Source organism: Pholcus phalangioides, unplaced genomic scaffold, assembly GCF_987345545.1.
Source record: "Pholcus phalangioides strain wild (caught in Gottingen) unplaced genomic scaffold, Ppha-v1.0 ptg000041l_1, whole genome shotgun sequence".
NCBI lineage: Eukaryota > Metazoa > Arthropoda > Arachnida > Araneae > Pholcidae > Pholcus > Pholcus phalangioides.
In genome coordinates, this window is record NW_028301627.1 from 7,466,815 (window position 1) to 7,483,993 (window position 17,179).

A 17,179-nucleotide genomic window follows, 5' to 3' on the forward strand; every position below is an offset into this window, starting at 1 on the left:
CACTCAATTGGCCCGTGACACAATTATGAATCAATAAAGTGGTCCGTGAAAGTTTTCTGAATCAATAAAGTGGCCCGTAAAAGGTTCCTGAATCAATAAAGTGGACCGTAAAAGGTTCCTGAATCAATCAGGTCCCGTAAAATACGAGATGATCCAAGGAGCCTACACGTTACGTCAAGAGGGTGACTGACCATCACCCTGAATCCGAGGGAAACCGCGGAAGTTGTATTAAAATTTCCGCAATTTCATGCATTTATATACGGTAACTATAAAAAGTGCAATTGATATGCACATTTGAATACTATCCGGGCTCTATTGGATCACTCAATTTAGTCCACGTTGATGGCCCCGCATCCAAGACAAGTGCCCAGGTTGAGATCCTTCGTGGACGTCCGGCCAGGATTTTCCACGGCCCCCACCCTCTCTGTAGTGCATGTAGGGTGTGAACAATATAAGATTGGATGGGTACTAATACTATACTTTAGTGCAGCGGTTCTCGACGTTTTCTGACTTGCGGAGCCCTTTTCAGCGCAAAATTTCTATGGCGGAGCCCTGTTTCAATCGAGGAGCCCTTTCTAGTATATTATTTATATGGCGGTACCCTTTAGGCCTCTTCTTTTTGTTTGTTTATCACATTTATTGATTTATTTTATTATCCTCGCGTGGCCGCGGAGCCCCTGGGAAGTGCACACGGAGCCCCCAAGGGATCCGCGGAGCACCAGTTGAGAACCGCTGTTTTAGTGGGCCCCCCAGGGTAAATGGATGTCTCCATTTTCCACGCATTTTTTAAATTTCATGTCATATCTTGGCATTTCTAAATGAAGATTTATCTTAATTTCTAGTGCATATTTTGCGAATTTTCAGCGGGGCTTTACTGATCAGTTTCAACGAACGTGAATCAATTTCATCGCCATTTAGCGATACTTAGCCATTTAAGGCGAGCTAGTGTGAAAGACCATATGAGTCTAGTAACCCTGGAGAGAGAGAGAGAAGGGGGAAAAATAGCTGGGTGACGTCATCGTGCAGGCATCGACCAGCTGTCTGCGTGTCTAGAGTCCTTTTAAATGGGCGTCTGGCTTTTTAAATCGGCCTCATCTCTCGATGGTGTCTATTTTGCGAGACACATTTCATTTAAAATCTCATTTTAAAATTGGATTTTTAATGGTTCTTCCGCCTGTGGGGGGGGGGGGCTACACAAGACTTGCCCGCCCTACATTCATTCTTGTCTGGATATTCTGGACCGCTCACTCCTCAAATTTGCCGCTTGGGCTGTAGCCCGATTGGCCCCGTTCCCGTATAAATACGCCTTTGTCTCTAAACTCGGGGGGGGGGGGGGATTAGGCCGGGATTACACTATAGAAGTTCTGTAAAAGAGCTTTTTTTTAAAAAATTCAACCAATAAGATTATCGGTTGCATTTGCACAAATGGGGACAAATCCAACCAATAAAGCTCATAGATTACAAGTTTTATAAAAGTTTCATAAAAGTTCGTTTATAAAACTTGAAAAATAAGGTGATCGATTGCATTTGCTAGAATGTTACCGATGCTCTTATTGGTTGAATTTTTTAACTTTTATGAAATAACTTTTATAGTGTAATCCCGGCCTAACACTATACAATTTTTATCAAAGATCTTTTAGAAAACTTGAAAAGAAAAAATGCAAGTAAGCCTATTTTATACATTTACTCAAATGTAACCGTTACGCTTATTCGTTGTATTTTTCAAGTTTCATAAAAGTACTATTATAAAAGTTTTATAGTACAATCCCGGTCTAAGGCCTATGTAAGCCCGGTCTGGTATCTCGCTCTCTAGGTCACTCTTTTGGTCAATGCTTTCACATACTTCACGTCAAACTTTTAATAGCTCACAGACCTGGTTTCTCACCCTCTAGGTCACACACTCTCGTGTTCACACTTACGAATGCAACTAATAACTTCACTCTAAACCAATTCTCTCTCTCGCTGTCTAGGTCACTCTTCTGTTCACTCGCATGCTTATAAACTCTGTAGGTAACTCGTATGGTCACTCACTAATGTAGTGACCTGCCCACCTGTTGTAGCTTCCGTGGTTCAATTAGAATATATCCGGACCACAAGGGAGGGGGGGAGCATTAGCCCGCTTAGCCCTGTCTCTAAGTCACTCTTTTGATCACTTACATGCTTGCACAAATTATTGGTCACTCTTTAAGTAGCCAACCAAGCTGGTGATGCGCTCTACATGTCACCGCTTTTTTGGGTCTCTTTCAGGTCTCTTGTTTGTCACTCACATGCTTACAAACTCTCCAGGTCACTTTTTTGGTCATTCACATGTTTGCACACTCTATAGTTCCCTTTTCGTCACTCACATGCTTGCACATGTTCTTGATCACTTTTTTGGCAATTCACACCACATGTTTGCAAACTCTCCAGGTTACTCACCGACCTATTCCCTTGCTCTCTATGTCCCTTTTGGTCACTCCTGCACATGCCTTCAAACTCGCGGCCCTGGTTCCTTGCCCTCAGAGGCATTCATATGCTAGCAAAATCTCTACAATAAGTCTCTCGTCTATCGTCATCGAGGCAATTTACTACCGTTTTAACTAGAAGAGTCGAGTTGTGTCGGATTTATTTGGTGTACCTACAGCATTGAGTATGTAGCGATAGGGACTCGGTTGGTCACTCACTGGCTTTCTGGCCCCTAGCTTTGTAGGCAGACAGGAGGGATTTATGCTGCCGCCATATACGGGGATTTTTATACAAATTTTGCCACCTTTCTCCCATGTTATCAATTTTCTTGACCCACTCATTCCTAAATTCACCGCCCTGGGGCTATTGCCCGCAAGGACCTCCTGTAAATACGCTTCTATTGAGAGCTTCAAATTGAAGATTCCGCACCTCGACTACGGCACCAAATGAGAAGTGTTCCTCAAACTTCCGCGGCTTCCCTCGGATTCAGGGTGATATTACGTCGAGAGGGTGACTGACCATGTAGGGTTCTTGGATCATCCCGAAAAATACGGGACGCACCAATTTTTCCCATATAATTTGGCTCTTGGGAAGGATGATCGCGCACCTTGGGAGCCATGCTCACTCAGGTGCCATCGACACATATCCAAATCATTTAAGCTGCCATCGACGCGTATACAGATCACATAAATCGATCCCAAGCTTATTTCTAAATTACCTGACCGACTCACGCTACCCCCAGTTCCCTTCGGTGGCTCCTGGTACTTGCGACTACTTGAGTGACTGACAGCACATTTCCAGACCACTCGAGTATCTCAACGCACACTTACAGATTACATAGGCGGACCGCGGCATTTTCTGAGATCATTTTAGCGGCTCCTGGCACATTTCCAAATCATTTAAGTGACTCGAACGGCATTTCAAGAGCATTTGAGTAGCTCAAGGCGTAATTCTAGATCAGTCAAATGGCACACGGCACATTTTCATATCACTCAAGTGACCCGTGGCACGATTCTGAATCAATGAAGTGGCCCATGACACGTTTCTGAATCAATGAAGTGACCCGTGAAAGGTTCCTGAATCAATGAAGTGGCCCGTGAAAGGTTCCTGAATCAATGAAAAGTGGCCCGTGAAAGGTTTCTGAATGAATGAAGTGGCCCGTGAAAGGTTTCTGAATGAATGAAGTGGCCCGTGAAAGGTTCCTGAATCAATGAAAAGTGGCCCGTGAAAGGTTCCTGAATCAATGAAAAGTGGCCCGTGAAAGGTTTCTGAATCAATGAAAAGTGGCCCGTGAAAGGTTTCTGAAGGAATGAAGTGGCCCGTGAAAGGTTTCTGAATGAATGAAGTGGCCCGTGAAAGGTTTCTGAATGAATGAAGTGGCCCGTGAAAGGTTTCTAAATCAATGAAGAGGCTTGTGAAAGGTTTCTGAATCAATGAAGTGGCCCATGGAAGGTTTCTGAACCAATGAAGTGGCCCGTGAAAAGTTCCTGAATCAATGAAGTGGCCCACATTCCCAGAAAATATACCGCACTATTGCTCTACTATGAAATCTTTTGAAATCAAAATAAATATTGGTCTTTTGTTATGTGTGTAAATTGGTAATTGTAATGTAATTATTCAGCAACATGAATTTGTGTATATATTGTATATTTTCACATATCCAATGTTCATATTTTTTGTATTCTGATGGAAATGAATATGAAATAAGCATGAAAATGATAATGTTGCGATAAACGCAATAAATTCGGTCATTATACATAATAACCGGTTTTTATGCCTACTTACCAAGCATTTTGGACTATATAGCACGTCTTTAAACTGTGTTTAGGAAGGTTTTCAGGATATTTGGGATATTAGAAAAACTTTGATATCCGTATTTGTACAGAAGTAGGATGAGATAAGTTTTATAAATTTCCCTAAATTTACCACTTTACTGGCGAATTTACCCAATCGTTATTTGTAAATTCGATAAATCTCCCTAATTTTGTCACTTTTTCTGTTGATTATGCATAGTACATTTTTCGTAAATTTATCAAATACTAAAGAATTGTTTATTAAGTGCTAAATAATCACTTTTAATAGCGATTATGTACCCAGTCATACGTCATGTTGGTAAGCATGATAAATCGTACTATATGATATACTATACATGAATTGCATCATTATATTGGGGTACGATGGTAAAATTCGTTATCATTATATCGGGGTCCGACTATATTTATCACACATACTATCCCATTTGTATTTTGTTTTTCATATTTATCAAACTCACCAATTACACTAGGATATTATGCATAATCACAGATAAAGGCGATAAAAATTTAAAGTATCTATTAAATTTACCAACAACGCTTGTGTATAATGCATATTCGCCGAAAAAACTGATTGATAAATTTATCAAACTTTCCAAGACAATTGGTAAGTATGCATACTAACCGGTTATTATGTACAATAATCGATTTATCACATTTACCGTAACAGTAACATTAAATGTACCTCCATCGAGAGTCTTTGCGATGAGGTACTGAGACGGCGGGCCCGTACCGGCACTGTTATAGGCCTTGACGACGATGTTGTACTTGGTGCTCTTCATGAGATTGGTCAGTAAATACTCTTGGCTATCATTGGCCGCAGTATCGACGGTCTTGAACGAGTATGGATGCGAGGAAACGTCCACTTTGTACCCGACGAAGTATCCGCGCAATTCGCCATTCCAATGTTCTCTCGGCGGTGGCTGATGAGGAGAGAAAATAATTATTCGAATAATTTCTATCGAATGCGTCATTTTTATACAAAAATTATGCAAGCTTGGCTTCCAATGACAGCACGGGGTTCTCTTTAAAAATGGGGAGCCTTTTTTCAATAAAATTTTGTATTGGGAGTGCTTATATTTAGGAGTAAAATCATACTTTTGGAGGCTATTATAAATTTAACGTCGCGTGCGTGCGTGCATAATTTTTGGAAGGCAGTGTACAGTTTGATTTGAATTTTCCAAATCATTTGTTTATCGATATTTAATTGAATGTTATACCAATCAGTTGGGAAAAAAAATCATTTACGATCAAACGTGCATGAGTAATGCTTTTTTCTTTGTGTATATAGATTAGTTTTTCCATCTACTTTATTACTGAACTAGATTTTTTCGCATAGATTTCACCTGTTTTGAGCATAGTTTATCGTGTGCATTGTTTGCATCTATATTGAATGTAGTTTGAATACTTTTAGTGCATATCTTCTTGTGCATAGCTTGAATGTATTATGTGTATAGTTTGAATGTATTATGTGTATAGTTTGAATGTATTATGTGTATAGTTTGAATGTATTATGTGTATAGTTTGAATGTATTATGTGTATAGTTTGAATGTATTATGTGTATAGTTTGAATGTATTATGTGTATAGTTTGAATGTATTATGTGTATAGTTTGAATGTATTATGTGTATAGTTTGAATGTATTATGTGTATAGTTTGAATGTATTATGTGTATAGTTTGAATGTATTATGTGTATAGTTTGAATGTATTATGTGTATAGTTTGAATGTATTATGTGTATAGTTTGAATGTATTATGTGTATAGTTTGAATGTATTATGTGTATAGTTTGAATGTATTATGTGTATGTTTGCATCTACCTTGTGCATAGTTTGCATCTGTCTTATACAAGAGTTTGAAACGGGTTGAAATCTATTTTTTGCACAGTTTGAATCTATCGTGTGCGTAGCTTGAATATATTTTTTCCACATCATCTTCTACATAGCTTGACTCTATTTTGTACAGTTTGAATCTATTGTATGCATAGTTTGAATCTATTGTATGCATAGTTTGAATCTATTGTATGCATAGTTTGAATCTATTGTATGCATAGTTTGAATCTATTGTATGCATAGTTTGAATCTATTGTATGCATAGTTTGAATCTATTGTATGCATAGTTTGAATCTATTGTATGCATAGTTTGAATCTATTGTATGCATAGTTTGAATCTATTGTATGCATAGTTTGAATCTATTGTATGCATAGTTTGAATCTATTGTATGCATAGTTTGAATCTATTGTATGCATAGTTTGAATCTATTGTATGCATAGTTTGAATCTATTGTATGCATAGTTTGAATCTATTGTATGCATAGTTTGAATCTATTGTATGCATAGTTTTTATCTATTTAGTGTGTATCTTCTTGTGGAAAACTTGAATTTATTTCAGGCATAGTTTGAATACATTTTGTGTATACTTTGAATCTATTTAGTGCATATCGTCTTGAATCTATCTCGTGCATAGTTTGAATCTAGTTTGGGGAATCTTTTTAAAAGAAAAGGCTGGAATTCATTTTTTGCATAGCTTGGATCTATCGTGAGCACAGTTTGAATCTATATTCAATCTATTTTTGCGCATAGTTTGAATTCAATTCGAATCTATTTTTGTGCATAGTTTGAATTTATCGTGTACATAGTTTTTAATTGATAAGAGAAATTTCAATATGAATGAACACACTCGCATTTTATAGCATTTGCGGTGATTGGAACATTAATGATCAACATAGTTTTTGTATATACAGTACAGTCAAACTCGGTTATAACATCATCTATGATTCCGCGAAATTTTTTCGTTATAACCGAGGTGCCGTTACAACCAGGGTTAATGTTCTCGATGCCTTTCAAGTATGGGATCTGCAGGGTGTCCCGTAAGACCTAAGTCAGCCTCTATCTCCGCAACTGTTCGTCGCAGGGTTGTGGTTTCAATTTGAAAAATGCTCGAAATATGTTCAAAAATCACTCTGTATCAGTTTTGAGAGTAAAAAATAGTGTCACAAAATAAAAATAACTAAATTTTCATACGGTCCCCGTCGCTTTCTAATTAGAAAGTTGTTTCCCTGTCTCTTCCGAGGCCAACAAAAAAGGAAATTATTACACGGACATATACACAGATGCAAAAAATCGGAGACAAATTGGGAAAGAATAGAATAAATAGGGGAAAGGGACGTTGTAAGACCGTTACTTTATGCTGTTCTTTCCCAACTTTTCTCCGATTTTTGAATTCGAATATATCAGTGAACATTGCCCTCATCCCATCTACATCCATGTGTATGTACTGCTAAAGCCCGAAAGACTCGGCCAATGCCCGAAATTCGGGCTTTTGCTAGCCAGTTCACGAGGTGGCTGGCGTTCCCTGGCCAAAGAAAAAGCCTGAATCGGGGGCCACCGCCAAGTTGGCGAATTTTTTCGTGATAATTATGGCCATTTATAATTATGGTTAGCTGTGGCAACCCTAACGATCAAAGAAATCGGAATACCGATATCTTAGGGGAATGATATCGCTATTACAGGGATCTCCAGCTATCGTCTCTATGAGGTCCGAAATTTTGTGGAATTTCGGATATTGGCCGGGACAAATGGCCACTGTAACATGCATATCCATGTAATTATTTGGCCTTAAGAGATACAGGGCAACAACTTTCCAATTAAGTTAGAGAGTAAGAGGGGGCCGTATAAAAATTTAGATTTTTTTTATTCTGTAACACTATTTTCACTCTAAAAACTGATATAGGGTCATTTATGAACGCAATTTGAGCATTTTCTAACCATGAACCATACCTCTACGACGAACGGTTGGTGAGATAAAGGCCGAATAGGGACTTACGGTACATACTGTATAATCAAATGCAATCAAATACCGTGCATGAAGTTAATATTTCGTAATGATTGGGCGTGGCCATATTTGATCGAGAAAAATGCGGGAAACTGGGATCATAAATACGAAACATCGCCAATTCTTGCTATAAATTTTACATATTGTCGGAAATTCGCCAAATATAGCTTACAAATAACCCTTGTTTTGGTAATGCAGTGCCAAATTAAGTCTGCAGTGATTTAAAATGTATTTCACTGAAAAAAAAAATCAAACATAAATATGTTAGATCTCGACTATGTTATAGTCGTTGATTATAAAATAATTTATGAATTGTGCAAATTACCTTTATCACATAATAGAAAATAACGATAAAAAGTGTCGTTGTATCCGAGGTAATTGTCGTTGTAATCATTATTATGTTAACATCTCTATGGGAATCAGTTGAGATTTCGAATTTGTGACTTTATACAACCGAGGTCATTATAACCGAGTTCATCTGCATAATGGAACTAATTTGCATAATTATGAAGTTTTTAATTCGATTCAAATAAAGCGACTCACTTTCCACGTGACCAAAATGGAACTGGAACTTTTGGCTTCGACCCAAACATCAGTTGGTGGACCGTTGGGTTCTTCAATGAAAAAAAATTGAAAAATTATAATTATTATTATTATGCAAGGCAAATATTGTAGCAATCCAAAACTACATCGATAACTAATCGATATTATTAAATGGACTTGCAAAATCTGGGACGTCAGACTCGACTATTGTCCTCCATACCTTCCTCGCCAGTGATGAACTTCAAGATCTCAGACGGTTGGCCTTGTCCGATCTCGTTCTCGCCGAGTACCGTCACGGCGTACGGTGTACCAGGCTGTAAGTTCTTCAGGAGCACCGTCGTCAGGCTGTTCGGCACCGTCTCTTCAAGTAGCCTGTGTGGCCCACCTAACGAAGAATATCGATTCCATTTATTAATCGATTAATATTCATTATTTCTCGATTATTTGCAAGCACGAGTAATTTTTTAAAAAAAAGGACGGTCCCGTCTATAAGGTGATGGGAATATTTTATCACTGAGACACCCTAGGCCGGGGGTTCTTAACCTTTTTCAGCCGCGACCCAAGATCAACAACAAGATCAGCTTAGTGACCCATGGGACTGTGTTTTCCGAAATAAGTGAAACCAGCGTTGCAATAAATGCACTTTCAACAGGACTATATGTGGATTTGTTCGACCCATTCCGGAAGCCCCTGCGAATGAAGTTTGGGTCGTGACCCATAAGCTCATGACTCCTTGGCTGTAAGTGGACTTGTAGGACCCATATCGAAAGCCCTTACGAATCAAGTTTGACTCGGGACTCCATGCTCAAGAATCCCTGGCTGTTGGTGGATTCGAACGACCCATCTCGAAAACCATTGCGAGGGGTATTCGGGTCATGGCCCATAGGCTAAGAACCCCTGCCCTAGGCCGATATCACTTATAACTTATATATATAAAAAAACAAGCCTTTAACGCAGCGTTCCTCAAATCTTTTCGTCCGTGGAACCCTTGGAATAATTCCCCCATCTTCTAGGATCTGGAAGAACCCTTGAAACAATTTCAAGGGATCCTGAGAATAATATCAACTTCTATGTAGCCCTTGGAAAATATGTTAATGTTCTAGGGTGCCTTTGAAACAGTACCAGCGCTCTAGGAGCAGTGGCACTAGAGCGGAGGTTGCTGTAAGTGCCCAATCCCCACATTATTATGTGGTGTGGGCCTAACATCCCCTGAATTAATTCAGAAATCAAATCGATCCGAGCACCCATCTGAGAAACTTCCGACGCCTCTGTCTAGGAGAACTACTTGAAACAATGTGGAAGTTTTATGGACGAAGTTATATTAATGTTCCAGAAATGTCCTGGAAAATTCCATTGGTCCAGTAATTTCCAAACATCCATGCTTCAAGTACCCGCTAGAAAGGGGTAGGGAAGTCCAAGATGCGCGTACGAGGCTTGCGTACTAACTGAAAGGTGTAGGAAGAGAGTGAAATCCCATGCGCTTGCGTATCTCCAGAAATGCGCTGAGGGCTTCCATTTCTCTATGCACAGAAAGAGTGCGTAAGGCTTAAAAAGCGCGAGAGGCTTGTGCACACATTGTATGTACGTATATTGAACCCTTACATACGTTTCTATAACTTTCCATTACTTAGAAATGGCTAGGTAGTTTCCGTATCAGAATGCATAGAAATGCATAGTTATATTCCGTATATAGCTATATTCCGTATAGAAATGCATAGGATGAACGCTCCCCCCTTCCCCTAGAAATTGCACTAAAAGATTCTAAAAATACGCGTAGGAGGTTAAAAAGCGTGCCCCCAGAAATGCGTGGGTAGCGAAAACTATTAATCAAGAGTTAACCATTAAAATTATTGATTTCTTCCATCATTGATGGTGATAGTTTTACGCGTACTCCTTAATGGTTCATTACGTATTTCCGGGGATACACATACCACAGGTTGGGGACCAGTTTTATAGAGTCGGGCCATAAGCGTTTTTCCAAGAACCCCCGCTCCCTTTCTCCTTGGCCTATGTCATAGCCGCTGGATATATTTTTACATTAACTTCTGCTCTCTTCTATGAACCTTTAGCAACCTCTTACGGACCTCCGCAGGTCCACGGACTACTTTTGAAAATCATTGTTCAATAGAATCCACAAGCTAGAGTGTCCGTGAAGATTTTACTGAACCAAGGTTTAGAGAAACGCTGCTTTAATGGATACAGTGCTTACCTCTGTCTCTCCAGTACTGAATGATGTACTTGGTTATTGGGCTGTTGCCGGAATACGGAGCTGACCATATGATGTTGGCCGTACGGCTCCAAACCTCCTTGATCTTGATATCTAGAGGTTGAGCTGGAACTTCTACAAACAAAAGAAAGCAAAAAGTAAGTCAAAGAGATGCTAAAGTATTCCAATGAGCTATAGGCTGGTCGTCCTCTGGAAGCTACAACACGCTGCAAGCTACGGGAGCGACAGCAGCCGTCATTGAGTCTGACGTCGTCCACTGAAAGAGACTTCTACACGCTAATCAGTCAGGGTCGCCCTTATCCGACGATGGGTTCCTTGGCCCCCTATCATTTATATATTCTGTGGGGGAGGGGAATCGGGAATGCAAAAGATTCATGCATTATCACAGAATATACAGGAGAAAGCTGAAAAATTGAAATTGATTTGAAAATTGAAATTCACCAATGAAAATTGGGGAATTAATGGGAGAAAAAAATCCAGAATAAATGAGAGGTAAAAATCTTAGAATTGCTGAAAATTGAGAATTAAAATTAAAAATCCCATAATTCCGATGAAAATTCAGAGTTGATAAAATGCAGAATTAATGAGAGTAAAAATTCCAGAATGAAGAGAAAAAATTTCAGAATTAATGAGGGCAAAAGTCCCAGAATTGCTTAAAATTCAGAATTAATGAGAGTAAAAAATCACGAATTGGAGTAAAAATTCCAGAATTAACGAGAAAAAATCATTTGATCATTTTTGTCGCACCCCCGGTGCCCGAACGGCAGGCTTGTTTTTTATACTCATCAACAGGTTGGTAACGAGAAAAAATTCCAGATTTAATGACGGCAAAAGTCTCAGAATTGATGAGAGAAAGAAATATCAGAATTGCATAAAATTTAGAATTAATGACAGTAAAAATTCACGAATTAAAGTAAAAATTCCAGAATTAATGAGAGTAAAAATTCACGAATTAGAGTAAAAATTCACGAATTAGAGTAAAAATTCACGAATTAGAGTAAAAATTCACGAATTAGAGTAAAAATTCACGAATTAGAGTAAAAAATCCAGAATTAATGACGGCAAAAGTCTCAGAATTAATGAGAGAAAGAAATCTCAGAATTGCTTAAAATTTAGAATTAATGAGAGTAAAAATTCCAGAATTAATGAGAGTAAAAAATCCAGAATTAATGAGAGTAAAAATTCCAGAATTAATGAGAGTAAAAAATCCAGAATTAATGAGAGAAAAAATTCCAGAATTAATGAGAGAGAAAAACGTCAAAATTGATGAAGATTCCAAAAAATGAAATCAATTGATGCGGAGACACCTTGCTTAGGCTACGAAAAAGCTATTATTGATTATGAATTATTTTTTTCATTTCTACTACCGAAAGTGCTTCTATTACCATGTTCACATGTTCAAGCGAGAGAAAAGGGATGGAGGGAGAAGGATAGAAAACGGGAGACGAGCGAGAGAGAGAAAAAAAAGTAAACAACCGCACTGCACCGGCGCAGAGCCGGCAAGTCACGTAAGATCCCGAAATTTTCGGATCTTCCGATCGTCTGCTGCCGTCACCGCTCAAAACCGTTTCTAGTGGAAGACGTTTCCCCTACTTTCTATACTATAGGATGGGTGTTGCAAATACACTCAACTACGCGCGACTTGTTTATCAAGTCGCTACCAGTGCACGACCAGCCTTATGGTTGCATTGGGCTGAACACATAGTGAAACGGAGAGCAAAGCAACGATGGGAGAAGAGATCCGAGCAGCGAAATCAAACACACTGATTCCAATGCGCCTGCGTATGGTGGCGCGCACCGCAGCAGAGCGGGAATTCCGCCACAAGCGATAAGAGCAGCGCATTCAAGATATTTTGTTTTCGCCGCTCTGCTCGCTTGTGTGTGTAGCTTCAAGATGGCCGTCGAAGGGCGCGTTTTCGCTGTTAAAAAGCGGTACCGAGGTCAAAAGTGTCATCAGAATCGTTGATCGCACTCAAATGCCGCGGGAAAAGATGTAGGGAGGAAAGCGACCAAAATATGAGGAACATTTCCGTAGTTTATATTTAAAAATAGCGATATTCACACAACACTATTATTACTGTTGCCTGAGCAATGATTTTTACAATTATGAAATTTTTAAGCACTCTTTAATTAAAGAAACCAAGCTGATTGCGAGTTTCTATTCAATACTCTCTGCTATAACAAACGCCTCTACTATGTGTACCATGTCCCTTGCTCGCAGCTATATTCTCGTGTCGCTTCTCTTCCTTCTCATTCGTCGCTTTGCTCGCCGCTTCCACTGTGTTCTTAGCTTTCATCGCTTCAACGAAGTGAACGCGCAGTTAAGTATGGCGGTACTCACCTACGACAAGTAATTTGACGCTCCTTTCGTCGGTTCCGAACTCGTTCTTGGCCGTGCAGCCGTAAAGAGCCCCATCCTTACGGTCGGTCGTTCGGATAATCAGTTCCGAGCTCAAGCCATTTTCCATGTCTCTATCGAATTTTTCTAGCCTGTGTTGGAAATATTGAATAAAATCATTGTCAAAATTGCAGTACAGTTGTGACATTGTCATTTATATAGTTGCGGAAACCCTACAAGGAAATGGTGTGTGTGTGCGTGTGACAGAGAGAGAGAGAGAGCGCGCGACACTCCTCCGTTATACGTTACTAACATCAGATTTGTGGGATTTTTGAATTCATTCTTGGCCTCTATTGGCTTTTTTGAGTGACTCATAATAATTCTTGGATTTTTTTAATATTTTTATGAATATTCAAATGAACAGAATCAGTGACAATTTTTCAAAACATTTCGAAGCCGTCACCTTGGCAGTCTTCCCTTGTTAGATATAGGAATTCACATGCGCACACACAATTGGTGTATTTGTTACGGTAACTGTGATAAATCGATAATAGCCGGTTATTATTCATAATCGCTAATCGTCCCGGTAAGTTTTATACATTTATCACGTTCACCGTCGTAATACCCAACAGTCGTTGGTAAATTTGATGAATGCTAAAAAAAATAAGCATTTTTACCTGTGATGACAAGCGTCGTTGGTTATAATCAAGTTATAGTTTATGTTGTTGAATGAAAGCTCATTATGTCAAGATATATCACTTACAGGCCTACATGCTTACTCTCCGGATCACTCCTTCGGTAGCTCACATGCTTATGCATTTCTCTTAACCAGTGATGAGCAAACTTTTTGAAGCGCGACCCCTCCCCCACCCACCCTTTTTACAAAAAAATTTTCGGTGACCCCCCTACATAGGCTGACTATACGTCCCACGATCCTGACGTGGGATGACCATGTGTCCCGGTTTTCCTGGCCATCCCAATTTTTTTGCCAGTAAAGGTGTTGTTTTGAAAGCCCGTTTCGGAACGCTTGTTTCGATTTTGATTAGGTGATATTGACTTTAGGTGATTTTGATTACTTGCTCTATGGAAAATAACTTCCATATAGTAATCATTCAAATGTCATTCCTCACGTTCCTTTATTTTTGCAAGGACTTTGTACATTCGTGATTCTGGCATGACGGAGCCGATATATTAATTATTTTACAAGTACTATTTGATAAAATTGCATTGCATGATGCATGGTAATAAGCTCAATTGAATAAAGACATTCTTTAGTTCTAAAATATTTTTAAATAAAAATGAATTTCTTATTTGGAAATTTCTATTTTGGAGAAATCTCTCGCTATCTCCCGTGGGGTTGCGATCTACTGTTTGCGCTCCACTACTCTAAGCCCCACGTTTGGTCACTCGTATGCTTGCACACACTATTTTGGTCATTCATATGCTTGCACACGCTCCAAATCAGTACTTCTCAACCTAGTTCCATATGCCCCCCTCTTGTAATCCTAGGATATTTTTAGGGGACCACGGGTGTAAATCAGATGAAAAGGAGAGCCACAACAAGTGATGAAGGAAGCCACTGAAACGTGAAGAAATAAAATTTTCAAATTGAAATGTAATGGAAAAACAAATTAAACTACTTTCAGAATACGGAAATGTCCATAGAGGAGGGGATTATCTAAACCATAGTTTACCAACCTTTTTTTTGTCCCATCGCCCCCTTCTTCAGAAATTTTTTTTCTCCCAGCGCCCCCCAACGGAATCTAACCCATAGAATCCTATGCTATACCCGTAGCTTCTACCGCCCCCCTGGAACGCCCACGTTGGGAATCACTGATCTAAACCCATGGGTCTTCATGTCTATAGGAGCCCTTGATGAGGGCATCTGGTACTATGATTTTTGAGTAAATATGTAAGCTTAATTCCAGCTAATTATGGGGCCCAGAAGATCACTTTGCCCCGGGGACCCATGATGAGACGGTAAAATGCATAGAACCCCCAAAAACTCAATATACTCTAGCCGAGGGTAGGTGCGGACCCATAGTTATTCATCGAGGAGGGGGATTTATTGTGTAGGTTAGTTATATCGTCCAGTATTTCACACATACATCACCCCCTTCCATGGGACAGAGCTTAGATCATGCCTGATTCTACAGTATTTCACACAGATCTATTATTCCCATACAATTGGAGAGGGAGGGCAATCCCCCCTTTCGGATCCATACTGGCCCGGGGTAACAGATCGATCTTATTTATGAAATTTTTTCATTATAAATTTAGTTTTGACTCAACTGCATTATTTAAGCGGAAAGGGACTCGTTCCTTCATGAGGGTAGCGAGCCCTAGATCAAACGAGAGGGATATGAAAAGAAAATATGGTTCAAAGGGGTCCTATGGGTTAAAAAAAGGTTGAGAACCACTGCTCTAGATTACTCTTTTGGTCACTCTCAACGACCTTGTCCCAAGTTCTCTAGGTCACCCTTTTGGTTATCTACATGCTTTTTGCACACTGTTTTAATCACTCACGTGAATCGAATTTAATCAAAACTAAATTTATAATGAAAAAGTTATTTATAAGATCGATCTGAGAAACCCTGGGCCAGGCATTGATATCAGAAGGTGGGTGATCATCCCTCTTCCCCCCCCCCCCAAGAGCCGAATTATGTGGGAGGGGGGAATAGATGTGCGTAAAATACGAGAAGTTCCAAAGAGCCTGTACAACAAATTGAGCCTCCGATATAGGCCTATAACCCTGGGTTCACCTCTTACCCTGGGCTGGCTACATCTCTCGTTCTCTTTCTCGGTAAGCTTTCTTCTTGTAGATGATTTCATGCATGGACATCTCAACATCGTGAGCCCTCGAGGAAATTGATGTTCTGCGGGGCATACTTAGCTGGAAGTAACAGCTTACATTTAAAAATCATAGTACCACCAGATCTCATCTTGTAGCCTCCACCATGGCCATGGAGCTTATAGGTTAAGATGGCCCTGGTTCTATGGACAGCTCTACTGGATTCTGTAAATAGTCAAGTTTTTTTTTCTTACCATTTCGAACTTGAAAGCTAAATTCCCTCACAGCTTTCTGTGAGCCCCCTTCACTACTTGTCGTGACTCCCCTCCCATCAGATTTTCATCTGAAGGCCCCCCCCCCCCAGAATATCCTAGAACCAAAAGGAATGGCCTCAGGTTAAGAACCACACACATTGGCTCTAGAAGTAATTTCAGTTTAAAGTCCGCCCTATTTTCGTGACGCTCCATTGTGGTGGCGTTACAAACTGATGACGCTCCTAAGTGGCATCCTGGTTCTCGTCGGAAAATATAGAATCTCTGAGAGAGAGAGAGGTGATGTTAGCATTATATACCTGGTCATTTTCTTGAAGTCGATTTCAGCTTTGTCTTTGGTCCAAGCAATAGTCAGGGGTTTGTCTCCTTGAGCATCGCATTTCAAGTTTGCGGTTTCGCCCCTTCGTACCGTATTCACCACGAACTTCTCTTCGAAACGAGCCGGAACTGCAAAACAGAAACGATACGGCTCAAAAAAATGTCCCAATGCCGTACAAGTCAAATAATGTAATTAATAAAATGTAACTGTTGATATGATTTTAGTGTTAGTGCAATCGTAATGGAATTAGTCACGTGCTGGCTGTCGATATCATGTAGTACTTTATGGAGTTAGCGTTATTGTACAATTCAGTGATTGAATTTTAACGAGCTGTCGGCAGCCGTAACCATTCATCAGAAAGCTAATGGTATTTGCGAACGTCTTAATCATATCTGCTCAACCCATAGCCCTCGGAGTCATTCGATGTGGCTCGAGACCTCAAACCTACTTTTGTAAAAATGAACTGGGCGGCATGGTTTCATAGCACTTAAGTAACACACGGTGCTGTTCCAAATCACTTAGATTAGCCGTGGAACAATCACAGATCATTTAACTTATTGACGCCGGTTGGTAAGAAAATTTGCCATTAGAAATTTTATT

The 17,179-nt window shown here is 39.7% G+C and overlaps 1 protein-coding gene across 20 annotated transcripts in view; it reads right to left on the reverse strand.

Annotated features, from left to right (window-relative positions):
• The window catches only part of LOC149065206 (cell adhesion molecule Dscam1-like), a 147,018-nt gene that overhangs the window by 14,651 nt on the left and 115,188 nt on the right, over window positions 1-17,179 (reverse strand). For all 20 annotated transcript variants that reach the window (XM_089254528.1, XM_089254522.1, XM_089254524.1 and 17 more), the window contains 6 exons: window positions 16,560-16,707; window positions 13,201-13,349; window positions 10,842-10,973; window positions 8,853-9,017; window positions 8,633-8,703; window positions 4,942-5,179 (listed from right to left, as the gene is read on the reverse strand). In XM_089254528.1, the coding sequence (XP_089110654.1) occupies window positions 4,942-5,179; window positions 8,633-8,703; window positions 8,853-9,017; window positions 10,842-10,973; window positions 13,201-13,349; window positions 16,560-16,707 (903 nt within the window). The remainder of the gene's footprint in view (window positions 1-4,941; window positions 5,180-8,632; window positions 8,704-8,852; window positions 9,018-10,841; window positions 10,974-13,200; window positions 13,350-16,559; window positions 16,708-17,179) is intronic.